This window comes from Haliaeetus albicilla, chromosome 15 (genome assembly GCF_947461875.1).
Source record: "Haliaeetus albicilla chromosome 15, bHalAlb1.1, whole genome shotgun sequence".
Classification (NCBI taxonomy): Eukaryota; Metazoa; Chordata; class Aves; order Accipitriformes; family Accipitridae; genus Haliaeetus; species Haliaeetus albicilla.
In genome coordinates, this window is record NC_091497.1 from 33,297,075 (window position 1) to 33,325,024 (window position 27,950).

Sequence of the window (27,950 nt, forward strand, 5' to 3'; positions counted from 1 at the left end):
TTTTGCATAATTTTACAGAAGGGTGATGACTTGCAACTCATGTGTACAATTGACTTCCTTTCATAAAGCAGCAATTTTTGCAGAATTCATGTGAAAAGCAGAAGAGTTAACATAGCACAGTTGTTTTCATGTGAGATAATGTTATTCCCAAGATAATGGCATTAATTTCGGGTGCCTCCTGTTACTAGCATTGTTATTTAAGAGTTTTTTTTCTTTAAGGCAGCAACTCACTGTTTAAAAAAGGTGGTGTTAAGGCAAATATTAAAGCTATGTGTGTGGAAAATTATTCTTTTATCTCTTCATAAAAAGACAGGAACTTCTTGTTAGAGGCCTTCCTTTGTTGTTGCTTGCAGTTTGATTCTCATGTTTAAAATGTAGAAAACTTACCCCTTCTTAGCACAGGACAGCTTTTAGTTTTGTTACAACTAGGGTGGACAGACTGCTTGTTGAATAGAAAAAATAATTCAAAATATAAATTCTCAGTTCTGGAATTTTTAGTTTTCCAACAAAATGGTAGGTATTATAGAAGACCAGATGATGTGTGCAGGCTTCTTTTTGCTTGTCTTAATTTTGTTGATAAGTTCAGTTTTGTTACAGGAAAAACTGGGCTTGCTTTATAAGCAGTTGTATAACAGGAACTGGATGGGCAGGAGGTGAAAAATGTGCAAGGCTTCAGTGTCAAAGCAGAGTTGGAGGACTGGAACAAACTTCTCCATCTAACTTCTTGCAGAAGTATTAGATTGCGCACGCATGGCTTTCTGAATTTGCCATCATCTTAAATGAACTCTATTGAGTATGTTCTGAAAACATGCTAACTCAGTGATTGTCAGTGGTATTTATACAATTTTTTCAGCACTCTGATAATTGGATAACAAATGCAGTCCAGGCATTTACAACTGGAAGATTTAGAATCATTCTGATTTACATTTTGCCTTAGCTTTTGAAATGTATCTTCTTTCATTTTGTCAGTGATGCTCAAATGCTGGTAACCCTGAGGTATAAATGATAATAGTCTAGCAAAAAAGGGAACTTGTCAGGATTACAGGTCTGCCCAGGTGCAAGAACCTCATAATATTACATTTACTGCTGGAAAAGTATGAACAAATTGCTCTTCATTGATAAAACTCCTAGAAAATAACTTGGAAGAATAAATAGTGCTAGAGGATACTATGCTCAAGTGGAATTTTCAAAATTATCAGTCTCAAAGTGAACCTCGCTGAGTCCACTGTAATTTTACTTGAGTTCTTTATGTAATTCTGAAAATCTCATCTGCGGCGATGATGCTGGTTGAAATTACAAATGAAAATCACCTTCTCATTTGCAAGAGATGACAGAAGACTGTATAATCAGGAGTGACATGGAAAGGCTGAATGGCAATCAAGTGCTCCTTGCCTCTTCCAAAAGAAATGAGGAGGCAGTAATGAAACTAATGGGTTTGAAACAAAAGGTTTGGTTCTTTTGGTTTGGTTCCCCCTCCGCACGCACACATAAAATGTGAACTTTTTACTGCGGGATGCTGCGGATGTTAAAAACTTTATATGAGTTCAAAGGGAGGTGGGACGGGCTCACAGAAGGAGAAACGTTAGCATTGCTGAGGACACAGACACATCTGACCCAGGAGGTCCTGAGATACGCCTGGTGAGGTGGGACAGCACTTGGACGAGAGAAAGCCATCGTGTGCCTCTCCTGGTGTTACCTTCTTCCCCAGGACCCAGCCTTGGCCACACCGGGAGGCAGGACTGTCAATCAGCTGAATGTTTGGGGTCTGCTCCGCTACAGCCTGATCTTGTGAGCTCTTTTTCAATCTTTGCTTTTCTCTGGCTGAGGTTACTTACTGTAGAAATAGAAGTTTGGAGGTTGATTCCAGTTAAGGATTTCCTACCCGCCTGAAGTATCATCAGTAGGTTTTTTTTAAGCACTTCTAGGTGAAAACTATAAAGACATATTTGACTTGGTATTTCTTTAAATGTCAAAGGCATGTATACTGAGTGAAACAAATTTTGACTTGCATTCTGTTCCTGAGAAAGCCAGAAATTAAAATTTCAAGCAGAATATAAAAAGTATAAAATGGGAAATATTTTGCTTTTAAAGTAGTGGTATGTTGAGGTACATCAGAGGTGTTGATAGCAAGTTTGTTTCTTTTTCCTTGTTTTTTGAAACTGCCCGTTAATTATCTAGTTATCAGTGGCTGCCTACCTTGGTGTAGATCAAAAAAAAGCTCGGAAGCAACCTAATTTTCACTGCTTTTATTGTTATGGTAAGCGTACAGTATCTGCACTCTGTAGATGAAGAAACCAGACTACAAAGAACAAATTTGTGAGTTTTGACCCTGAAACTGAACTCCTAACCCCCCCTCTATAAGCATATGAGTAAAAATAATGTACTTCTAGGAAGTACTGGATGCAACACATTCAGGTGCTCAGGAGCTCTGACAATATAAACCTTTTTTTTTATTTCAGATGCCTAGGCACGACTTAAGAGCATAACCCCTCATCTAGATTTAAATTTTGGCATAAGCTCTTACCAGAGAGACAGAAGAGTCGGTATAAAAGGCAGGAGCAGAGGGAGGGAGTGCAGCTATTCAGGAATGTGCCGGTGAAAACGTTGCTGCATCCACAGCTCTCCAGGATAATCTTGTTGCAGAACTGGAAAAGGTGGAGAAAACCTCATCCAGCCCTGAATAGCTGGTAGTGGGAGGTACAGGTTCACCCCACCCTCTTCCGAATCGGTCAGATCAGGAATTTCTCAAGTAATGGTCAGATTCTCTAAATTACAGATGTTGCTTTTTTGACTGTCTTCTTTTTTGGTTTTGTAGTTTTGTTTTGTTGGTTTTTTTCCCCTGTGAAAAGGGTGAAATATATTTAACAATAAAAAACATAAAGCTTCCTCAAACATTTTTGAGATACCAAGCTGTTAACTGGTTGGAAAGCTATTGTACTGTGTTGCACTACGCTGTCGCAAAAAGCAGAAGCAACTGCCCTGGAGAGTGAGTGCACGGCAGAAAAAGCTATCTTCACGCTTCCCCAGGCTCTTTGAGCTAATACACACCAAGGAGAGTCTGGTTTAAAGGGGAGTACCCGTACGTGTGACTTTATCTGCTTGTTCTGCTTTGAAGTCAGTGATTTCTTTTTTTTTTTTTTTTTTTTTTTTTTTTTTTTTCCCCCCTTGCCGTTTCGTAATCTCAGAAAGCAGCTCCTCTTTATCAGGGTGAGGCTGCGGGGTGCTCGCTGCTGTAGCGCAGAGGTGTTGTTGAACAAGTTGTCACTCAACCCAGTAACAGCTTTGCCAAGTACTGGGAGAGCAGTAGCCCGGGCACGTAGCCTGGTGGTGACATTAAGGATTTTAGTCTCAAAGTCTTTGGAGGGAGTCTAGTGTGAAACAGGCTCTTTAGAGAGAGATGCATTGAGGAGACATTAGAGATGCATATCTGGCTTTTGAACTTTGAATGTCAGTGACTTTGGATTTGTCAGTGCCGTATGGAAAACATACAGAATTTCTACTCGTGCTGGGGGTTTCATGCATTTTTCCGAAGTCAGATATGAATCGGAAAGTTTAGGATTCCCAACTAAGATAACTGCCTATTTTCAGATATTATGCAGACATATCTATGCTGTCTTTGTAGCATAAGCTCATACTATTTGAATTTTCCTTTCATAAGTTGTGTGGATAAAGATTTAAAATGCTGTTAAATTTAAAATTCAATCAGCATTAGTTTCTAGCAGCAGTCTTTGAGTAACTCAGTCTTCCAGTAGCAGTAGGCAATGTACAGTTGATTTATAACAATTAAGCAAAAGCTTTGCAAAGGGAAGTGAACTCAATCAGATAACATATCGTATACTCTGACAGCTCAATATGTGTTTTCTCTGACATGCTTCCCTATACTGCCCTGAAGTAAAAATGCCTCAGTGCTGTATCTGTGTTGCAACCGACTGCCCTAAATCTAAAGTGCAAATTCATTTTAACTCGGTTCTTAGTCTTGACTCCATTGTTTTGGGGGAGGAAAAAACAACACTTACTACTTACTTTTACCTTTTAAATATTTGTTTATTTTACAGTGATATTAAATTAATTTTGAGGAAAATGTACGCAGTGTTCTAATAGCTGGGAAACATACATAGCAGGACGTTTTAAAGCACTTTTGTCTATATATTCCTGTTTGTAACAGTAATATACATATATTTCTCCTTTTACATGGCTCTGACTTTTCAAAGTGTCTCAATTAATTTTGCTAGCATGTACCCCCGAGTAATTTATTTTTATACTTTATAAAGTTTGCAAGAAAATAGCATTTGAAATTTTAAATGCCCATGTTAAAAATATTTCTAGGACACAAAAGATTGAGAGGAAGTTTCACTCTAAATTACTGTGTCTTGAATTTCTTTATGGGACACCAAATAGTTTCCTAGAAGAAATATTTGGGTTCATCCACATGCTCATTTCTAGTTAGTAAAGGTCATGTTTTTCTAAGAAACTACTACTTTGAGATTGAATTACCTTATTTTGCTCAAAAGTCGTGTTGAGTTGAACTTCCCACAAAAGAGTTTTAATAAAGTGCTACTGTACCTAAAGCACTAACTTCAGTCATCAGAGGTTATTTTGTTATAATTACGCAGGCATTTGAGACAGAGGTGAGAAGAAAAACCAGTTTGTCCGAGTTGTTTCCAGATGCCCTGAACTACCAGAAGATTTAATTGCTTTATGGGGGCCAGGCTCGTGGAGAGAGCATGTGTTTTATCAGATAAACCTGGGAGAAACAAAGTTCTCGTAGCCCGTTGATCGAAGCCTCCTATGAACGTAATGGTCCGTAAGAAGGAAGGTGCGGGGAGAAAGTCGGGAGGGAGGAGTAAGAGAGGGAGAGGAGAAAACTTCGGAGCAGGCAGGGTAGCTGGGGTGATAGGATCAATACGGTGCTGTTTAAACCAGGTAGCTTCACCCCCGTCCTCTGTAACTTGGAAACCAATATCATTATTAAAAATGAGCAATTGTTTTAACTTCAGAAAAAAACCACCTACTTTTTGTGTTTGACTCGACAGTCTTTGGACTTTGGTTGACCTAATCCAAAACCAAAAGTTCATTTCTAACGTACGAGCTGTCAGAACAGACTGTTGACACAAATTCTTAAAATACTTCTTCTGTGTACTATTATGCTTAACACTTTTACAGTCTTATCATAAACTTTTCTGATGTGAAGGAAGCATAACATATACATATCAGAATATATTTCCGCAGCTGAAGAAATGTGCAGGCTTCTAATTCCAGTTTAGTCCCAGCAGTCTTTTAATACACTTTATATTGTAGAGTCACTGTCAAATATTTTCATTTTTATGGTCTGAAGGCTGTGTTGAATGAAGTTCTCTGAAACTGGCCTTTCGGAGAATCTGATGTCCCGTGGTCTAGTGGACCGGTTCTTTTTTATCGAATTTTGAATTGTATCCGATGTAAAGTAATAAACTATAGGGTCAAAACAGCAGTTTGAAACGGCGATGCACAGGGTGACGGGGTACATGGTCCTGACTGCAGTTACCACTGAACAATTAATCCAGGTCTGCGTTCTCATAAGGGAGTAAAGTATTAAGGTAACGTTATAAGGCACAAAGCAGAAGCAGAATATCACCAAATGGACAAAAATCATTTTGAGTACCTTTTTCTTGCTTAATTTATTCCGACTTAATGTAAGCGGTTTATTCAGAGTCCGTAAGACCATAGTAGAGCAGGTCACGTTCAAGATGAGCGGAATAAAAAACCCAACTATTTCAATGAATATAACAATCCGGGATAGGTAGGTTTTCCACGTGTCCTCCGAAAAGTTTTCAAAACACGTTCTTTGTTCAGTATTATTACGGCGGTTTGTAGACTGGAAAAAGCTTGCCGGCGTGCTGCCCGTTAACACGGTTATCCATACTGCAGCGCAGACAATTTTTGCGTTCCTTTTGGTTCGGAGAGTCTTGGATCGAAAGGGGTGTACTATGGCTAAAAAGCGATCTACGCTGATGCAAGTCAGAAACAAAATGCTCCCGTACATATTTGTATAAAAGAGGGTGACGGAAATCTTGCAAAGAATGTCTCCAAATGGCCAGTTTCTCGCTACAAAGTAGTAAATCCTGAAGGGTAATGTAAACACAAAAAGCAGATCCGAGATTGCTAAATTAAGCATGTAAGTCGTAGTCTCGTTTTGCACTTTTAGTGTACAAGTAAAAATGTAGATAGCAACACAGTTTGCTATGAGGCCGAGAACAAACACCATGCTAAAGATACACCCATATAAAGTATATTTAAAGGAGTCCTCAGTGGAACAATTAGAGCTTACCATTATAATGGTGTATTTAAAATTCCTGTGATTTGGAGGTTTCTCTGGTGGTTTTATTGCAACTTTTCTTAAATTCCAGAATAGCTTGCAGATGTATTTGGTAAGCTGGTTGCACAGTACAGCTTCAGAGGAGAAACGCAGGCTCTGCGGCAGGGGAGCACATCTCCAGCAGCAGTCGCCGGGACGTCGCTCTTCTCTTCCGAGCGCTACTTGTAATCACATAGCCGGTCTTTGAAAGTCGAAAACCCGTATCATTTGTGGCGGATGAGGTCATCCCAAAGCTTGCTTAGTTCCATTTCGCCCCCCCACCTCGATTCGATGAAGCCGCCGTAGAACTTTCTGCCTTATTCTTGGCTGCAGATCACGACGGCGAAGCCTCGTCCATCCGAATCTGCCGGGAACGTAGGCTTTAAAAAAGGATTTCCCCAAAGCGTCGGCACTCGCGTTTCTCCCTCGGCCTTCCGTCTGTAAAAGGAGCTTTCGCGGGGTGGGAAGCAAGCGGCTTGCGAAGGCAGAACCGAAATTCCAGAGCGTGTTTGTTCCTGCAGAGCACGGCCCTGGCGTCCCTCTCGCCAGCCCGGCTCCTTCTGGAGAGGAGAGAAAAGATCTCGGGGCAATTAGCAGCGTGACATCACCGGAGGAAGAGGTTGGACTGGGTTTGAAGAATGGTTTCAGTTCGGTTTGTTTGCCTTCCCCTCATCTGATAAGGCGTCTGCTGGGACTGTACCTTGCAGGCGTGCAAATGGTCACCAGCGCAGCGCTGCGGCTGCAGCCTCCGCTTAACTCTTTCCCTGCTCCCTGAAAGGTCCTGGGGGCCGAAAGCTTCCTCGCAAAATCTTTTTCTTCAGTTAGGAGGAGACTTTTCAGTGCCGGAATAACGTGCCTTGAAATTCCCGTTCTTCTTTGGAGATAGTAGTAGTTGTGGGGTCTTATATTTTCTTTTATATAGGATTATTTTACATTTTATTTGATGGAGGATGCATCTTTCAATAGATATCTTTGCTTGTGACAGATAACACGTTAATTGCCAGAACTCACCTGAGCAGTCCTACCTCGATTCCCTCAATAACACCAGTACAAACCTCAGGAGGGACAAAGTAGCACTGATAGGTAATTAAATCATTTTGCCAAATACTTACTGAAAGAGAGAGGCATAAATAATACGAGCCTGTGGGTTGCTCGTGCATATTCCCAGGACTGAGATGGGTTGCAGTGCAAGGAGAAATTTTTAACTTGTTCCATATTAGAAAGCATATCCCAAGCTCTATTCCTAATCAGAAAGATGGTTCTTCTTACCAAAAAAAATGCTTCATTTTTTTTTAAATTCTGTGGTACAGAAAGCATTTTCTTCAATATGTAAGCACAGAATTAATATACCAAAATAAATACTGCACTATGCAATTGTTTCTGATAATTTAAAGGGGGCCAGTTATCACACATGCACAAAATACTCCCATTAGTCACTGATTAATGAAACGAAAACATGTTGTAACTAATTAAATTGTTAAGTAAATATTAAAAAAGCAGCTCTTACTGCCTTTAGGGGCAGATATGAGATAAATCTCAGTTTAGACAGACTCATTTATTTAACAACAGCTTGGATAGACTCACTTCTGGCATCAAAACCAGTCTATTTCTAAGTCTTAGAATAACAAATCTCTTCATATCTGGCTGGGTGGCATGGTTCTTTTGAACGAGATTTTAATCAGTTGTACCTAAGCAAGGCTCTGGGCAAAACCTTTCTAGTCTGCTGTAAAGGAGAGTAAATAGTAGCACTTCACAGGGGTTTGGCGTAGTTTCTTAGTGTAAGGTATGTCAGACAAAATTCACAAACATGCAAAAATGGGTCTTGCTTGCTTTATTTCAAGCTTCCTTGATAAGTTTCTTCTGTGAAACTCTTTCACCTTGATTTTGAGGTGAACTCAAGCAGTTTCACTTCTACAAGAAGAAACTACAGGAAACCTTTTTGTCTATTTTTGAAATTCATACCTAACCATAAAGCCTAGTGCGTTTTCCACTTCTAAGTCAGCGAGAAATGAAAATGTGAGCCTGGTAGAGTCTCTTGTGGGTCCAACTTAACTTGTATCTTAGCATAAAGTTGCCTTACCTGGCTTTCCTCACAAAAGCAGTCATGACACGTGGTTAAATTTTGTTTCTGCTGCCGGCAGCCTTGCACAGTGAAAAGGGAATTTTCCTGCCAGAGTTCCCGAGTTCTGCGTCGGGCCGTGGGAGCTCTAAGCTCGGTTTTCCTGGTCCGGCTTTGTTTGCACAGAAAAACTGCGTGGGGCAGGCTCAGTTACTGGAATGAAAATCCCTCAAGTACAGAAATTTGACGTCACATGTCAAGACCTCAAGTAAGAATTCACCTTTAGAGAGAGAAACTAATGGAAATGAGTGTATGTCTCTTATTCATGAGTACTTGGATCTTCTGTTTGGGCGAAGGTGTGGGTGTGCAGAGACAGGGTGGGGATGTCTCAGGAGCACTTTTCATTTTTTCCACCATAAATGTGCTTTAGAGCAATCGCGAGGGTGCATCCTCAGCCTTCAGTCGTCCGTCAGAGCCCCTGCCTTGCTGTGGCCAGTGGTGTTGCTCCTGTTACGAACGTGGCTGCTGCTCGGAGCTGTATTTTAGGGGCTCGAATATATGCTTCTCTTGTCTTTAGGATTTTCTCTCGCCCCTGCAACTTTTTGGTGCAGAACAGTACGTGCACTTTACCCTAATTGAAGAACTAGCTGATATTGGTATACTGCCAGAAACAGCATTCTGCCGCAGGGTTTCTCCACCTGCAGAAGAAAATTTGAAAACCCCGAGTTGACCGGTTTTTGCTTCGTATCGCGTTTCAGTGAGGAGGTGTATGATTGAGCGGGCGGTCTGAGTCATTTTAGCGTAAGAGCGTGAAGGGCAAAAGTGACTTGCGCACCCATTTTCTTAATTTAGAGGTGGCCGATTGCTATCGAGCAGCGAGCTTCTCCGAGCTGACGAACCTGCGTTAGCGCGCTGGGAGCCGTGGGAATCGAGAGCAGCCTCCCTTCGGGCTGGGCTCCGGCGTGAGCGACTTCGTCGCATGCTTTCCTTTCGTTAGGGCGCGTTTTTAAGACGTTTGGCTCTGCGCCATCGGATTTGGGAGAGCCTTCAGTAAGCCCCAACGCTTCAAAACAAAAAACAAAAAACAAACAAAAAAAAAAAATTTAAAAAGCCGTATCGGTTATGATGGAGTAAGAATTGATGTGGTAATGCCCTTGCTTGTGCTCCTTCACCATGGGCAGATTTTCCTTTGGGATGAGGAGGAGGAAGCAGCTGCGGCGAGGGCCCTGTACGCTTGAGGGGTTTTAGTTTGTTTTTTTTCTCCAAAGGAAACGCCGCTGCAGGGAGATGCGTACGTAAGTCTGTCTGCCTTTCTGCATCAGAGACGGGAACGGGTTAGGACTTGTCGTTTGCTGGGTGAGCAAAGATTGCGTTTCCATCGATAGGTTTCCTGTGGCTCTTGAAGAGCCATCGGAGGCAGAGCGAGCACGGGCTCCTTAAAGCTAAGAGCTGAGATGCTTGAAATCATCTCTTGCGTCAGCAACGAACAGATTTTTGTACGCTCCTTCGGACGGTTACCACTTAGCTCTGCTTACATGAGTTGAGATACCCGAGTTTAGATATCTAGGACCCTTTACGCCCTTGAGCGATCTTGGATTTGTGAGGCAAACGGATTCCAGCGTTGAACAGGGGGGTGAGAAGGAAAAGTCCTTGTAACCCTGGCAGTGTGCTCGTACAGAGCTGTTGGCTCTCGTTTGGGACACAGGGGCAGAATCCCTGAAATTCAGAAGTCCAAATCGAGTGGTAAAGAAATATTTCACTGAAATAAGTACTGGAAGGCTTTCCAAGCCTTTGGAGTTGTTTTGGCCAGTATTGTGTGTTCTTCTGGTGTTACCCTGGTCTTCAGTGCTGGAATCAGACAGAAGTCGTAGTTAAAGGCGAAGTGACTTTTGAACTTGTCCTGTATACCGCATTTAGTCTGGCGCTGATGCTGCTACTGAAAGCTCTTAATTTAGAGGAAAAAAACCCAACTTTGCCATGAATAACACTGTAATAAATTCTTACAGTGCTTCCAAACCCAGAGTATGCACTGTTACACCGAGGTTGTCAGATGCACAAAGCGCTGTATGTAACTCCGTTATTCTATAACTAACCTTACTGCTTTTAGAGGCACATCTGTATCACAGTACAGGCATTTGTTCTCACTTCGGTTAAGCAAGCTTATGCAAAAGAGCTTGTGCTATCTGTTGCAGTGAAGACAAACCCTGGCAGGACAGCATTTTCTTTGCCCTAAGTATTATTATTTATCCAACCATTTTCATGGGTTTTAGCATTTTTAGCCTATCTACTGGAGTTTCTCTTTGGGCATGTGTATGTACAGGAAGGAATTTATTATGGTTGAGACGTAGGGCTGGGAGCCAGGAAGACTTTTTCTGGCTCTGCCACAGATTTTCTGTTCCAATCCTGGCAAAGTTTTCTATGACTTTGTGCTTGAACTTCCCTCCATGTAAGAGCTTGTTCGCTTCCTCACTGGGATGCAAGGCCGTCTTAATTGTTAAATATAGTTTGAAGTCCTTGGATGGAGAACCCTTTATTAAGTATGATATTCAGATAATTGCAGTGGCTAGTGAATGCGATAAAAATGTAGGAAGATTAAAATTTTGTATTTTTAGGTTAGATTCCTGCCAAGCAAAAGGATCTATTAAGAGACTTAATTCCATAAGTCTATGGGGAAGTAGGTACAGAGAAAGCAGGGCTGGAAACTCCAACCTTCTCAGCTACCTTTCAGGATTCGCCTGCTCAGACACTCCTAAGTCACTCTAAGACTGCTTCTGGTAAGGGGCTTACTGCCGCCGTAAAACGCAATGATGGTGTCCGCCTACGGAGACAGTGTGAAGGAGTTAGCAGACTGAAAATTCCCTTTTTCCCCCCCCTTAAAATTTTTCCTGTGTAGTAGGCAAGTCTTTAAATGAACATTATCAGATTTATGGTGAACGGACTATTTTCACCTAGTCAGACTAATCTGCATGACTATTGCATAGCCAGTTAAAGACTCCTCTGTATCAGGAAACTTGTTAGCGTAAATGCAGATGAAACCACACCTACAAATTACAAGTAAAAGTTAAAAGAAAACTGTAAATATTTTCCACTGAAAGTCTGACTGACCTTCTAGAACCAGTTTTCCCAATTAGTTTTTGTTTTACTAGCTATGTTCTAATATATAGCTGCCCAAAATCTTTCAAATATTTTAAAAAAAAAAAGGCAAGAGAAGCTAAAGTGTTTGGGCTCTGAGTCTGTTAGGTTGTCGATAAGTTAAAATAATTTTTCTGTGTGTGTTATTGCTTAAAAAGGGAAAAGGAAGCTCAGAATAAAATGAGAGTTCTTAATTCCTGTGCATTTGAAATGCTTCTCTTTTCAATTGTTTCAATTTCCTTTGTAGGAAACACAACTGCTCCTCTCCTCCTTGCAGAAAGAGGAAACAATTTTTCTCCTTTTGTATAAATTCAGGCGGCTGGAGTCCTATTTTTTTTTTTCTCTACTCTTGAATTCATGGAGAAGAGGGCTTTTTAAACCCAAATATATGTATAGCAAAGGTATTTTATTGTTGCAGTCTCTCTAAATAACGTGAGAACAACAGATTGCTTTGGTTCTTTGTTCTTAAAAATGTGCAGTGAGTATGACAACCACACTTTAAGAAGTGCCAGTTTTAGTCAAATTCTAGTTCTGAAACACTTCTTTGCAGTATTTGTTGTGTGACCCTGTGTGGGTAAGCAGTTTCTTTGAACCACTTCAATTAGTTATATGAAGTTCCTTCCTTGCTGTTTCCTACACTGTCCTTTATATACCTAGTGTTATCAAGAGAAGTGGACGACAGAGAACATGTTTTTACTTAAGGAATTCTACATAAAAGCTGATACAGGCAGAAAGGAAAACCAACGTGTTGATTAATAATTTTTAAGCAACTAAGAGGCAAATAAGTATATTCTTTTGCTTTCCTAGCTGGAACCCTCTCCTTTGAAGTGAAATTTTGCCTCTAAAGTGCTGCTGTTGGGACTGTGGTCAGTCGTTGCAGTATCCCTTGGCGTAAGATAATCCTTCAGAATACTTACTGAGGCTTTCTAAAGACGACATTCTTTTTCTTGTTTTATTTTGATTTTGCATAAAAGTTTTTTGGGGCAGGGTTTTGGGGAAAGTTTCCCATGCACAGTGATGGAGAAAAGTGCAGAATTATGTTCTGGAGTTCGTCGTACAAGTTCTGAAGATAGTTTTAGAATATTTCATATCAAAAAAGTATGTCCCCTCTGCTTACATTTTAGAGCTTGTTCTTGGCATTATTTGGTTTGTTGACCACAGTAGTTGAGACAGAGTTTGAATATATGGGATTAATTTTTTTAAAGCACAATACTGCAAGTTTGAAAGTCATTTTTGTGATCGCACTAAGAGAAGTGTGCAGTGTCTAACGGTAAAAGGAGCTTTGTTATCTCAAAGGTCCAGTTAATGCTAATGAACATGCTAGGTTTACCTGAAATTATATAAATGGTGTCATGGAATATGCAGATTGGTTGTTTGCATTGTAAATACACATGAGCAGTTACAGCAGTGTTTTAGGCCACTAACAGATGGGTCTAAAATACTTCCATGAAGGTTCTTGAGTTGCACTTTTTGTGTAACTCACGGCAAGTACCAGCAGCAGTTTTTGCTTACGTTCCCAAATGTTTTGATGTGCAAAGGAAATTTTTCTGAGAAAGCAATTATGAAGATACTCAGAGCAATGGAAATTTTGAAATTTCTCTCCACCTTATATGCAGGAAACAAGTTAAATGGCTTTCCCTAACATTGTGGCAAATTCTGGCTCTACTCAAGCTTATACTTTCTAAATCATAGGATTAGAAATTCAATGTTTAATTGTAGTTGGCAGAAATTTGCCCAATGTTCCATGACGAAAAATTCAAAACACTTTGCAAGTGCAAAACATGACTGTTTTATGAAAAAAAAAAAAAAATCAGCCGCTATAGTAAGCGAGTACTAGAAATGGTAGGAAGGAAATGGAAGGAGCTTCATGAATTATTTTCAAAGCTATTCCAAACACACAGGATGAAATGGGTCAGGAGGACAGAACTTGCAGAAAGACATTTCTAATTTGTTTAATTCTAAGGCAATTACTTTTATTTTTCAGATCTTTAGTTTAAGTTTTTACCCAGTTGTATTCTCTGGCCAGGATTGAGGTAGACTGGTTCCATGTCAGAATTACTGACATGGCGTTTATCCATGTAGTTCTTGAGGATGTATTTCACATTCATGCCAAATTACTTGCAGCCACCACATCAAGTGCTTGCAGCCCCTTGCAGTTTTGGCTGAATGGAGGCCTCTGAGTTTGTATGGGAGAATTTTAACCTCTACATGTCAGAGACAGCACAAAGCCCGCAGTCACATTCCTATTCTCTTTTTTATAAAGGACAACATAATTAAGTTATTGAAAGAATTTACCATAGTCATTCAATAAGATTTATTTTATAGTTTAAAAAAAAAAAAAAACAAACCAACTATGGTATTAATTTGCATTCCTTCACAAAACTGGAATGTAAGAAGTTCAGGAAAAATAAAGTTTTATAAGAGTTGTTCAAGCTGGTAAGCTAATTAGTATAGATAAATACTGACATGAAGATGCTTGTCAGGGGAGAACTACTGCCAAAAAGCAGAACTTGGACTTGATTAATGAGAAGAACGATTACTTTCTAAATGTGTAAGTCAGCAAATAGCCTTTTTAAATTCTGCATGATAAGATTACTTAAATGATTATTTAGCATATCATTAGCACTGGGAAACAGCAATTACAAGTACTTCAGCTGACTTCCCCCCCCCCAACCACTCTTTACTTCCAGACCATATCCTGAAGTTTTATGAAATAAATTCAGTACTTTATGAACTTTTTTTTTATTACATTGTTGACCACATTTAGCAGTTTTATTTTCAATGTGGCTATCAGCTAATACCTAGAAGGTAAGAAAGGGAACATCAAAACTTTGGAGGAGGGATGTAGGACACGCTTCTGTCCTGCACCCCCTTACTTGCGTTTCTGGGCTTTTTCGAACTTTCTCAGCTGCCGTCTTGTGGTAGTTTAGTGGTTCAGTGGTATAGGTGGAAAAAGTGAACTTTTGGCTACGCCCACCCTTCAGATGTGAGGTAGAAGCAGTGGTATTGAAAGTCCTCGGCTCTAAGTTCCCGTAGTTATCACTTACATCGTCTCTGAAAGAAAAAAGAAAACGTTGGTTGACGTGGGGGCATAAGATAAGAGTGAGCAGATTAGGTACCCATTATTTCGGAAAGGCCACGGAGGTCCTACTTCTGCTTACAAATACTACCTTAACTCTCTCCGTACTTCTTGAATTCATTGGGTTCTGATATGGTTTCTGTGATTGACTTAAACAGTTTAAATGCAGGCTGTTGCTCGAAGTAACCCTACTGCCGTCCCTTCAGGACTCCCTCTCCGCTTCTTCCCTTGTGCTGTCTGTATCTACGCACTCAGCTGAATGAGGAGAACTAGTTGGTTTAAAACTAATCCTAACAAATACATCATTTCCACAGTCGCAGCTGTGCTAATGCTAAAGCAAGGGACGAAGCAGAAAGCGCAGGTGAGTAACTTCGAGGAGCACCAGCGCACTTAAACTGATTTAAGCCAGTTGTGAAACTGTGCTGTAAGTGCTGTGGCAGAATGTTCGCCTTTGAGGCTTCCAAATTTTATTGTTTTGACTCTTGGCCAGACTTTAACTTAGTGTTGGCTACATGAGGTTTAAAAGCCTCTGCTAAGCTCAAGAGCGAGATCTGTGGTTCTGGTCTACTACTCTGTAATTTATTTTCATGTAAATGGTTTGAAACAGTGATATTTATAACAAAAAAGAGCCACGTATGCCTGATTAGTTTTTCCACAAAGGAGGATAAAAATGAGCAGCAATGCAGACTCACTGTGTATAGTCATGCTTTCCTATTTGAGATGAATAAGGGTGATAAAGGGCGACAGCTTTGTAAGGCAAATATTTGATCTGGATTCCCTTGAAGATGCTGTAAGTTTTCTTACTGACCTCAGGGTGGTGGATGCTTTGAGCCAACTGTCTTCAGTATTGGTATTGGTTTCCATTTTCCTTGTCATGTTACGGTCTAAAGACTCACGTTAAACAATCTAGAGAATTAGAAAATCACAGACAAATATGCTACAGGTACCTCATGTCACCTGCAGTTAGACAGAATAGAGAGTCAGGTAGCAGAGAGATAAATTCAGGTTCTTTGAGATTGTCATTTGTGGATCTAACTTCAGAAATGCCTGAATTTTGCAGCCTCTTATTTCATTGGTAAAGTAAATGGTAAAACCTGTCTTCGTTTTGCTATAGCTTAAGCATATGCTTCACAATAGCTACAGAAAATGCCCACTGAATGACAAATGAGGAACTTGTTAGATACTTAAGTTAAAAAAAAACAAAAAACAACAAAATAGAGAAGTCTACATAGAAGTCCTACTGATGGTTTGTTGCATCTGAGTTGTGGTGCCTTGTACGAGCTTTTCTTAAACAGGGATGTTTCTGTGTAAGGCTCCTGTCTGCTGTTTTGCTGTACTTGTGAGTGCACGTTGGGCTGTAGTACTTTACATATTTGCTTTGGTTTCTATGTGAGTTTTACATCAGTATATCTGTTTTGAAGTCAGTGGAGCTGCCCATAACAGATACCACACTAAGCAAAAGCAGAAATAGGCATTTTCTCTACAGTGAAAGTGAAGCCAGCAGGGTAAAATTGCATCCCAAACAAAGTAAACTGCTTTTAATTTGACAGCTATTTCCATGTGTTCTTTGTCTGCCTTCCCCTGAGACAGCGAAACACTGGAGCGTATAGATGCACAGAACAATGAAATGTATATTCCTAAGTCAGTGTGAAAATGGGCTGTTTCCTTACCAGAAGCAATGTGTTGAAATGTCAAGGTCAACTCAATTTGTGTTTTTTTAAGTCTTCTTTTTATTCTCTAAATTTTCAGAGGCAGGCAGGTTTTCCTTACTAAAATACAACAGAATTCTATAGTAGCTATGACTTTTTAATTTCATAGGGATTTTACTTCTTTTAGGATAATCCTTTCAGAGCTCACCTCTATAGCAGAGTTGATAAAATGGATTATTTTTTTTATTTTTTTTTTCTAAAGTGAATACTTTGTTTCTATCCCCCAGCCTTTCTTAAAAATTGTTTTCAGTTTCTGGTGGGTGGAGGAAGTTGTTTGGAGATCTGTATAACTGGGAATGGAAACTGTTTATGTAATCCGTCTGACCGCGCTGTGCATCTGCACTGTTCTTCTTGCACAGACCTGTCAATCAAAATGCACTTTTTAGTTGCTTTTTCCATAGCTGTGCTCAAGGCTGTAGGTATGGCCGAAGTCTTCGTGCCTGCGAGAGGTAGGATTTACTCCACGTCTATACAGCTCGCCCGTGCTAAGCTTCGGTATTGCACCGTGGGCTGGCGGCAGGAAACGATCGAAGTAGAAACTATGTGAAAGGTGGGTTTAGCAGAAATGGCTAAGCTGCAGTTCAGGTTTGTTTTTCTAGTGCAAATAATAGGAGAAGCTGTAAAATTCAACAGACTCCAGATTGCATCATTCTTTACGTGATGTGCGACCTTTACGCCCTCTGGAGTTGGAGAGCTAAAGGGAAGCATTTTGGGGGGCTTCCATAAGCCTGGCGGTTTAAAATTCCTTAGAGGGAGAGGAAAGCTTCCAAATCATCCCAACCTTCCCGCGTTTGCTTGAGCCACAGAAAGTAAACAGTACCAAGTTCGAAACGGTTGTATGCAACTTCAGTAAAACAGGGTTCAAATATTTCAGTTAAATCATGCACGATGGCAGTTCGCGGTATGATCAAGTTTCAAAATTAATATGATGCCTTTTAAAGCACTGATCAGTGAGCTGCTGTTTCACCATTCCTCAAAGAGATACCACAACCTGATCGTAGTACTAGTGGAAAGAGTTTGAAATGCTTTTTGTTGGAAAACATATTGGCAAAATGTAAGATTTCTGTGGGAGTATGTTTCAGTGAAATTTCTTCCAAAAAGGCCAAGGGAATTTAAAAAAAAAAAAAAAAAAAAAAAGAAAGAAATTTTTTAGAAGCTAATTTAGTTTTCCTTAAATTTCAGGAAGTAAAACTAGGAGCAAAAGACTTCAATTTTCTCAAAATAGGATGTAAAACATAGTGCTTTCATTGGAAACATTGAAACTTTGGTTTTGCTCTGTTTACAAGTGACTTAAGAGTTTCTCACAACAAAAATTCAGAGAGCTTGAATAGAAAAGCACTTTGTTACTGAAGGATTTCACGGGTTTTGTGTGGAAATGGCAGGATATTTGTAATCTAATGAGATCAAAGGAAACATAAGGTTTTGGTAATTTAATGTACCTTGTCAGCTAAGTCAGTTTTACTGCTTTGTTGATAGGTGCTCTTCATGTATTGCCTAGTGTCACTGATTTATTGCTTCAGGGAAAGTAATTTCCATTCTTTTCTGTACATGTTGCAGTCTTTAGTTATATGCCCATAGAAATACAACCGGAAGATAAGTGGTCAAAGAGCAAGTGTTGCCCAGAGGAAGGAGACACCAGAGGCCATGCAAATATCTTGATTTTCATAAACGCATCTGCTCCCTCAGGAGTATCTGAGCACAAAAAAAAAAAAAAAAGCATCCGAAGTGTTCTCAAAATTTTGACATTCTTTTAGGATATGTTACTTTTTCAATTTTTGTCATTTTAAAAGGAGGGTTGGCTTCCTCATTATCTTGATGTGGGCGTGTGAGTCTTGGGTCTTCGTCTCAGCTGGGCAACCTTGCTTTCAAGTCGGCGGTTGGGTGCGTGTTTCTCGGCCAGCACGGCTTTGGTTAGGCCCTTCTCCTGAGGGACCTGGTTGCCCTCAAGGGTCTTGCAAGGAGCCTCCAAACCCAGTTCTGGCTTCAGGTTCCAGAATTGGGTGGGCGAAGGGGCTGAAGGTGGGATGCTGAATACGGGTCCTTGGTGCGGGTGTAGCGCAAGACCTTCCCATAGGGAGGGAGAGGGGTTTTTGCATCGATCCTACTCAAAAGTGAAGTGAGGGATCTGGTATGTGGTATTTCAGAAAAAAAACCCAGCACATGATCTTCATCTTTTTATAACTGTTGATTTTAGAACTTGAAGATGATTAACGTTGCTTTCCTAGGTCCTGGTGAAGTCATCCAAATAGAAGCGCTCTGAGTTTTGAAAACAAATTTGTGTTGTTTCCCTGGGCGTCAGCAGGATCTAACTTGCTTTTTTTGTACTTCAGCACTCGGGCATTTTTGTCCAAAACCATGTTTTCTCTGAGTCACTTACCTTTGTGCTCTACTCTGGTAGCTTATGTAATTCAGACAGCTAAGGAAAAAAAAAAAAGGCTCGGTCCAATTTTTAACAAGGAAGGAAGCTAAAAATGAGAAGGTTGAATTGACAACAAAAATCTTATGGTGCAGTCACCTGGCTATATTGCAACTCTCTACGTATCTGTTATTCGTTAGTCAAATAATTCAGAATCACAGCGTGCTGTTATTTCCATCCATTCTTTCTCCTATCCCCCAAACTGGTGAGGTGAATTAAAAGAGCTCATTTTATATGAAGTAGGGATCAGCAATTGTCCTCTATGACATCCAGTAATAAGACATCGTATATTAGGCTGTTTTATTTACATAGAAAAGCATTTAGGCTTGACCTTATAGTGTAAACTGGAAACAAAGTGTTTTAAAGCACTATAAATCAGTAATTTCCTGCATCGTTTTGCTCTAAATATCTAAGGGGGAAGTGTTCTGCCTTCCAGCATGTTTTTCCAGAGCCTAAGCTAGCCTTCACTGATCAGTCTTCAAAAAAGATTTTTGTGTGTGGCCGTGAGAAAAGGCCCTGAATATAATGTCTTACATTATTTTCTGAAAAATAATACTGGCCTAATTTGGGGAAATGTTAGCTTGAACTTCTTGCAGATGTTGCTGAGATCCAAGTGACCATATAGACACAGTCACTTAGATCGTACATAAATTGTTTAGATTTTTTTGCCCCTTTTTAGTGTTTTTGCCCTTTTTTGCTAGCTCAGCTACATCCTTTGGTGTTAGAAAAGAATAAAAGCAGATATTTTGCATTGTATTAAAGTTTTCTTAGTCTTTTTTAAAGATTCTAGAGTAACTCCATGGGTACCCCACATGTTTTAGCATAAGATACTTCTGACTCCCATCATTTACTAAGGGATACTCCTGTGTTTGACAATATCAGTTATATTTTTTCCGTCTCAGATCTATGAAAAGCTAATGCTGACATACTAATTTTAGAATTGTTTCTGGTGTGGTTATATTAATTTACAGTTTATAGCAAAGGAAGCCAACTACTGCTGTAGATCAGTGAAATTGCCCTCAAGAGGAGTGGGGGAGAGTGAAGTGATAACCAGAAAAAAGCCAGGATGATAAGATCAGCACTTTTTTAAGCAGAAAGCACTGTAATAACTGCCTCAGAACTAGCTGCAAAACTTTGAGAGAAAACATTAGGAAAAACACTTAGTAAATGTTAAAATACTAGATTTGTAAAATTATTAAAAAGTAAGTGTGAAAAGGGTGTAACGTCAAAAAATATAGATACCAGCATCTTCCAAGTTTTTGTTTCAGATCTGTTCAGAGAAGTTATTGAAAAGTTTGGGTTGTTTTGAGGGATTCTTAAACTTGAGGGGTTCTGTATCACACTGTCAAAATTCAATTATTTATTTTCGGGTTGGGAAGAATGTATTTTTAATGAAGACTAAACAATAGCCCAAGCCTTTTTTAATTTTCTCTTGTTAAACTGATTTCCAGTGCACTACTCCTTACCTCTATTATACTGTATTTTGTCTGATTGTTAAATAACTGCTTGTAAGGCAGAAATGTTTAATTGGAGACATCTTGTTAAATTCTGTCAACTGAGCGCTCAGCAGCTCTGCATATGCTTCTGCTTTGAAAGCTGAGCACAACACAACGACTGCCAGGTTTTGTCTGCCTTGAGCAAATACTAGGTATAGACCGAGGTTACTGAGCTTGAGATGTTCTGTTATGGTAATCACAGAAGTATGGGCTCAAATTAAGATCAAAACTCTTCTTAAGGGATTGGTTTGTGCCCAAAATATTGTTAAACTGATAGTTTTGTTACAACTTTAGTTTTTTCTTTCTTCTTTGTCATGTGTAATTTTCTTCAGACCAAAATATATTCTAAAAGTGGTTGTTAAATCCATTGCATAAAACAGTTTTCATGCTCGTGTTGCCATATTTTGTTATGAAACATGGCATATTGGTTTTGGAACTCCAATTTCTTTGTCCTATTTCTTTTAGATTATATAAAGCACATTGCAAGATACTTATAGTCCTTTTTGCTTTTAAATATCATAGAGCAGTCTGCTCGTAATGGTTTCAGGACATGTACCATCCCCTAGCTAATATTACTTTTTCTAGAGAATTGGTTTTTCCGTACATGCAGCTCATCCACATCCTCTATGGATTACCCCTTTTATCCTTTTTTGTTCAATACGTAATTTGTTGACTACTTGGTTTTGTTGGTAAAGGATACTGTCCTGCTCTTTCAAAAACTGCTGTCTACAAAGTTTCCCGGCACACTTAACCGCTTTCAGCTGAGTTAAGAGAATTGGTGGTGGTACATTGTACCTGAATTTGTCCAGCTAACGAGAAACTGGAAAGAACATGAGACTTGAAACTCAATTACTGGCTTTAACCAAAAATCTCAGAGGCACTTCGTTGTCATGTCTCCACTTGTACTTGGAAAAGTAATTCCTGGAACTGTTCTTAATTGTTGTTCTGGGAACCAGAACTATGTAAGTTAATTAGAAATGAAACCGCTAGAAAGCATGATGTGGTACTGTAAGAATCTGTTTGATTATTACAATAGTAATTACACAAATAAATTCTCCTTACTGAGATAGGCATTTTGTGACCCAAAAGTTTCTCAGAAGAAAGAGTGCTGTTTTGCTCCTGAGTGTAATAATTTTACATATATGGAAATAACTGTAGAAATGTCGTTCTTAACACCGTGCGATGCCAGTTAATGTAAAGGTCCTTTAAAGCATCTCTTATCTCCTTCCTGTGCTGAAAAAATCTTCACACTCTGTAGCGTTCTCACAGTTTAAAGTTGTTGATATAATTCTCAACCTCAAGATTTTTGATTGCTGACTGATATTTTATCATTTCCAACAGTCAAATGATTCATCTCAAGTGGGTTTTAGTTTATGTATTGCATGCAATTTCTTGTGCAGAGAGGGAGGATAAAGGGCTAGCAGTTCAGTTTGTCTTTGAGACCTTTTGGCTTTCGCCTAAAAGTCTTGAGAGGTAAGGTTTGTCCAAGAATTAGTCATATTGAAGCCTGGTTACACTGGGGAGCTAGGTAATAAACGTGCTAATTACTTCAGACATGGAATGTTTCTGTAGCACCACTGCCACTGCAGACCGCAGATCCATCTGGAAGAGGCTCGTAGCAATCGCTTTGGGGAAAAAAAAAATGTGGAGGACAAACCTACAATGCTATTTCTTTGGATAATATTCAGAAAAAAACCCATAGTAAGGATTATTGTATTCCGTAGTGCTTTGTGGACCTACGTGTGCAGTTGTCTTTTGAAGCAACGTGGATTTTCCACATTCACATTTTGTGGCGGTTACTTCCACAGTCGAACACTCGGGCTGTACGATAAAGTAGTTGGGTTTGGCTTTCAGTCCTATTGCCTGATAATTTAGTTTGGTGACTGATAATCCATGGGCTACTCTACTGGCTTAATGGTAACTCTCTTTTATTATTTTGCTAATAATTCTTTAAACTTTGACTTTGGAGTGTTGGGTTGGTGTTTTCAGAATTACTCTACTAATTCTAAATTTGTTTGTTTGTTTTAAATAACAGTAACATTACAGCCCTTTTTAAAAATGTAAAGTTAAGATCATTTTCCCCTGTTCATTATTTCTGCTTTTATCATCCTTGACTATTGCAGCTACTTTATTGCCCACTCATTGAAAGTCGTGAGATCTTTTCGCGGCAAGTTTATTTTTCCTGAAACTGAATAATTTTGTGACCACGTTTCCCTGTCAGTTGTCAACGTTGAACAGCAGCAGCCCCAGCAGGGAGCGTGAGACTTCACTGATAACCTCTCTTCACTGTGAAAATCGACCATTTATTCATACTTTCGATACCTGTCGTTCAGCCGGTGACTGCGTTCCCACCTGCCCCCTCTGTTAGCCCTTTCCTGATGGAGCCTTACCTGAAGGAGCCTGTCAGAGCCTCTCGTCTGGAGATCGGGAGATCTTCTGCAGGATCAAAGACGCGTTGACCGCTTTCGAGGAGAATCCTGGGGATTTGCGAGGCTCGACGTCCCTTTCTCCGCGAAAGCCGGTGCCTCACATCGTCCTCCGGCTGCTCGTTTCTGTCGCTTCGCTTGACGAAACGCAAACGCTCGCGTTGCCCTGAGGTGGTCCGGGTAGGGGAGCTGCTCTGAATGTAAAACTTAAGGCCTCCCCCACCAAACGTGCTTACGTACAAACAGCGATAAACAAAAACGACAGCAAGACCTCAGTTCCCTGGGGCAGAACTCCAGCTCCGGTGGCGGACAAGGGACTGGGGACGGTGGGCAGGAGGGAGGCCGCAGGTGGATGGAGGAGTTTGGGCGGACTACTGGCTTGGAGTATTTGTCTACTTAAGGCTTTAACGTGCTGAACAGTAACTCCTTAGTTACTCGGCGAGCCTTCCTTTTTCTTTATGAAAAGCACTGCGAGTTTTCTGAGTCTTGAGCAGAAAAAACTGCTGAAGGAGGTGGTGCAAGCCGCGTAGTAGCAGTCTTCCCAGGGTCATCCTGAGTAGTTTAAGCAAAATAGTTGAATAAAAATGTAGTTCTGCTTGTAGACTGTCTTTCAGAACTTCTTTCAAAGCGGTTTTGAAAAAGTTAGTCTCACAGGCTTGGCAAATAGGAGCAGTCCTGATGACCGTGGTTCATTTTTGCTCTTCAACATTCAACTGGGGATTGGTTTGCGGAGCTACAAAGCAATAACTGTGTCAGTAGTTTCCCTATTTGCAGAGCGTTATCATCGGTCCGTGTCATATTTTTGAACATACTAATAGTATTAGTCACTGTCTTAACACAGAAGGTCTATAATCTTTATGGTTAAAATTTAAAAACTGCAGAAAACAAATTGAAGTTGCTGGAATCCCTAGGTCGTCTTCAGATTTGTTTCACTTTTTAATTTAGCTTGACTTTGCTGCTGCTGTTTTTAAAAGCAGCTATCACCCCAAATATCTTACTGTGCCTGCCAACTCTTTGTCTTGCTGTGATGTGCTGCTTGAGGTTTGGTTTGGGGTTTTTTTTTTTTCCCCACCTGTCCCCACACCTTTCCATAATTTCTGGGGAAGACACGTGTGTGGTGGGCCTCTCAGAAGTTTGATGGCTGTTTTTACATGCATCCTTCTCCATTGCTAGGAAGCATATTTTGAAGATGCTGTTGTATCTTGCAGTGAGGTGGCCACATGGACTTTTGTTGAGAGACCCTATAAAACATAGATAATTGGTTAATATAAAACCATCTGGTGAAGAACAATTTTGGGAGCAGGGGTGGTTGAAAATTGCGGTATTGATTATTCCGAAATAATTTCTGAATTCTACCAAGATTTGCCAGGTCTCTCCAGAGGCTTTTGAGGAAGACTAGATTATTGCAAAACTGCAAAGAGAATGGATTTGCAGCATCATTTAGAGCAACACAAGTTTAAGATGCATATCCATGCTGTGGTGACCTGGCTTGCTTTGACTGAAGGGATATGAACTCCTTTTTTACTAGGTCTTCAAGTAACTTTTGGTAGGAAGTCTCCATTTCTCCCATTAGAGATGCTTGATTTCATATTAATATGTATGTATATGTGTACATTAATATATATGTATATACACCGCCTAAATCTGTTCCACATTTCCAGAATGGGTCCTACATGCCAGAGCAGAGAACAGTTACTCTTTTTTTGGTGCAATAGCTATTTTATAAGAAACTGGAATATGAGGGCACTGAACATGAAAACTCCTAACAGGCTTGAGGCTAGGACACCCGCTTTCAGGTCAGCTGCTCACGTGCTTTGTGTCAAGGACTTCAAATAATCAGAGTTTTCATGATTTGTATGTGTATCAGTATGTGCTTGTCACTTCCTCCAGAGTTGATGACTTTCTAAGCATCTGTGAGGAGGAAAATCCTGTCAAAATACCGCTTCTAAATGACCAGAACTAATTAACAGTCACTGCTTTTTTTTCTTCCTCTGCATACTATGCATTTAGATAAAAGGAGATCTTCACAAAGCTTGATGACGGTAAGGTAGGAATAGGACTTGTATTAAACATACATTTGCTCTAAGGAGTTAAAAGTAGATCTGACAGTATTCTTATACGAATTAAACCGTCAACACTGCAGTTGTTAATGTTTTTCTTTATAATTTTGTAAGAACAAACCCTAATAGGATCATAATTTATATAATAGAACTAATGTTTGAAATTAAAACACAGTCCTTAATCTTACTGTTTTTTCATGGTAAATACTATTTAAATTTAGTCTGTGAAGTATATTTTGTTGCAGGAGGCCTAAATTATTTCACAAATCCGAATATTAATTTTCGCGTGAAGCTTCTGAAAATACAATTGCGAGCAAAAGTCAACTATTTGGATGTGCAATTCTGTCATGGGAAAGAGGAGTGGAAATAGCTCGCGCCGGTCCAGTCCTTGCGCTTCCATTCCAGAGCCGTCGATCCTAAATGGGCTTTGTTTTGCCTTGCGAAATCACAGCCACCATTTAGCATATTATGAAGAAGAACGTTTCATAATGTTATGTACTGTATTGACTGATTCAATAATTTAGGTGGTGTTGATTGTAAAAAAAAAAACCAAACCAAACCAAAAAACCCAAGGGAGCTTGGCATTAAGATACACACTGAGTTTAGTGATAAACACCGCATTGAATTTATTGTGGACAAATAACTAAAACCTGCAAATCGATTAGGAAATTATGATGAAGCATAAAAACATAAAAGCAGTAGAAAACAAAGACAAAAGCAGTTTTTAAAATACTGCGAACTGCTAATTAGCACTGCTGAGAGTAATGCTGCTCAGGGACTTCGTCTGTAGTTGGTGGACTACACCCAAACCCCGGGGTAGCTTTCTCCATACTTAAAGATTCAGGTCTTTTGTTTAATCTTTTCACGAAACCCAAAGTCCAGTGAAACATTGTTGGGACAGAGCTGATGAAAAGATCAGGAAGCTGGGAAGCACCTGTGTGTCCTGTAGTTTCACCATAGCCAAATAAAGATTCGCCAACAAAAAATTCTGCCCGTTTTGTCCATAAAAGGAGGTTTTAGGTTGCAGAAAAATCACTGCAGATGCTTGCGATGGAGGGAAGCATCCTGCAGAGGCTCACTTAACGGAGTCTCGCTTAATTCACAGAGTTCAGTGTTGCAGAGTTATAATTAGCCCCGGGTAGTGTGAGAGGGGGCTGAGTCAAATTTCAGTCTTATTCTTCATTCTGATGCCAGTGGCCATTTGACCCTGGGAAATTTTAGGCCTTAATTTTTTGCACTAATAAAACGGGGCTTCTCTAGCCATCGCAGGGAAGTCTCAAATGAAAAGCAACATTTCACTTAATTAGTAAAATTTATTCTGTGGCTGCATCTAGTAGCATTAATCACTTACTGAGCATTAAAGTAAAAACTGCAAAACTCCTTTCATGTGAAAGGAATGCATTGGGGGTGACCTGTGCACCTGAAGTGCTGCTTAAAAGCTTTAAAAAGCAATATAAAATTTGTAAAAGGTAGTGTGAATAATGTTGCTTTAGAAACGGGTTACTGATAAACATTCCTGTTCAATAAAGCTGGACCCAGGGGTTAAAGTTCTTTTGTGACTACTACTTAGAGGGCTGGTAATTGTCTGGTTAATGGTATATTTTGCTCATTCAAGCGAGAGGTAGTTTGTTGAATACCAAATAGTGGGACCGAAGCCAAACAGAATTTGCCCTGATAAGCTTGAAAACTCCCTGCAAGCTGCAGAATGTGCTTCAGATTCACTAAATAGAAGTCTTTGTCATGTTTAAATATAAAGACAGGAGGCAGGGTTGTAATTAAACCCATCGGTTTTGCAGGGTGGGGGGTAGATGCATTTGAGAAAACTCGTCTCTGCGTATTTCTGCGTTATGGCACTCTCGGTTTTTTGGGAGGCACCAGTCTTGTCAGCGTAGCACCTTCTTCCCAGTGTCAGTCAGTATTTGTGGGAGCCAGAAAAGATGTATTGGACTCACTGCGTCTTGCTGTTCAGTCTCGGTGAGTAGATGTTTCTACACAAAGAATATCCTCTTGCTAACTGTGGTCCATCCAACTGATGGAAAGCAGCAGTAGGTTTCATAAATTCTTGTAGGGTAAAGTTTCACGTGCCAATCAGCCGACTGAGCCGGTTGTTCTCAGTAAATGGGGGACATCTCGTGCTCCCTGTTTTCTGCTCTTCCCTGCTTTGCTCCCAACCTCTGTGGTGTTGCTGCCCCGTCTTTTCTTAACGCTTGTTCTGGCTCTGCTCGTGATTCTCGGTAGAGCTGGCTTAAATCTGGTTTTGCTTTTTCTGGTAACTTTCTGCTGGTTTAGTGCATCCAGTTGACTTGTGTGGAGGTTGACTGGTTGTCCAGGCTGGCAGGTAGAAGAGGAGGAGTGGAAATGACACAAAAATAACCAGATCCCTTCCACAGGTAGCAAGCTGCTGCGTCCCCTCGCCTTATCTAATGAAATCACACTCTGTGTAGTGAAAATGGGAGCAGGGTTGCGAGAGGACCTGGAACTGCTGGTCTCAAGTGCTAACTTCAAAAATAGTAACTTTTGCTTCTGTTTCTTGACCTCTCATTCCCCTTTATCAACCCCTTTTCCTCCTACTGATGCTTCATTGAAAACAATATTTCCCTAGTCATTAATAGCTAAAATGTGAAATGAATGAAGCGGGATTCACTCTTAGTCAAGGAATCAAGAGATGTTTCAGCAATGAATTAGTGATTGCTCTGGGAAAGAAACTCAGATTCTTCAGGGCATGGTGAAATGCTGATGGGAATAATAAAAAGGAAGAGACCAAGTGGCCAGAAGAATGAGAAATGGAGAAGGTCGTGTCTCTGCATTTCCAGCAAGGGCAGCGCTGGAAGAAACAAGTGAGAAATGTGTTCACTCCTAAGTACAGGGAAAGATGATGCAAACCAGCCCAAGAGCTGATCTGGTTGAGAAATGATGGAGAAATAAGTATGTGGTTATGAGTCAGTAACTGATGACTTTCTGTTATGGATGGAACAGCACCAGTATTGGCAAAACCATAGTTGAAAAATTACGCAATATGAAAAACTGCAAATCTCAAGTCACTCTTGTCTTGTTGCTTTGAATTTTTAGTTGATGCACTTCAGAAGAAAGGTGATGTTTTTTTAGAAATACGGCTAAATGAGGAAAGTCTTAATGCTAGTTTTAATTCTAGTAAATCAAGTCTAGTTCTACTAGGCCTTTTCTTGTTGCCTTAGCCAGGTGATGCAGCTTGCTTTACATGCATGCTGTGCCCCTCTTTG

The 27,950-nt window shown here is 40.0% G+C and overlaps 2 protein-coding genes across 3 annotated transcripts in view; one reads left to right on the forward strand and one right to left on the reverse strand.

Moving 5' to 3' along the window:
- Nucleotides 1-27,950, forward strand: part of RB1 (RB transcriptional corepressor 1) — a 78,560-nt gene that overhangs the window by 40,516 nt on the left and 10,094 nt on the right. The window lies entirely within an intron of this gene.
- On the reverse strand, nt 4,024-6,936 carry LPAR6 (lysophosphatidic acid receptor 6). The gene has a single exon (XM_009922267.2). The coding sequence runs from the start codon at nt 6,308-6,310 to the stop codon at nt 5,288-5,290; it is 1,023 nt and encodes a 340-aa protein (XP_009920569.1). The 5' UTR covers nt 6,311-6,936; the 3' UTR covers nt 4,024-5,287.

Coding starts and splice junctions, on each gene's coding strand:
- LPAR6 (XM_009922267.2), bottom strand. CDS start 6,310: ATGGTAAGCTCTAATTGTTCCACTGAGGACTCCTTTAAATATACTTTA.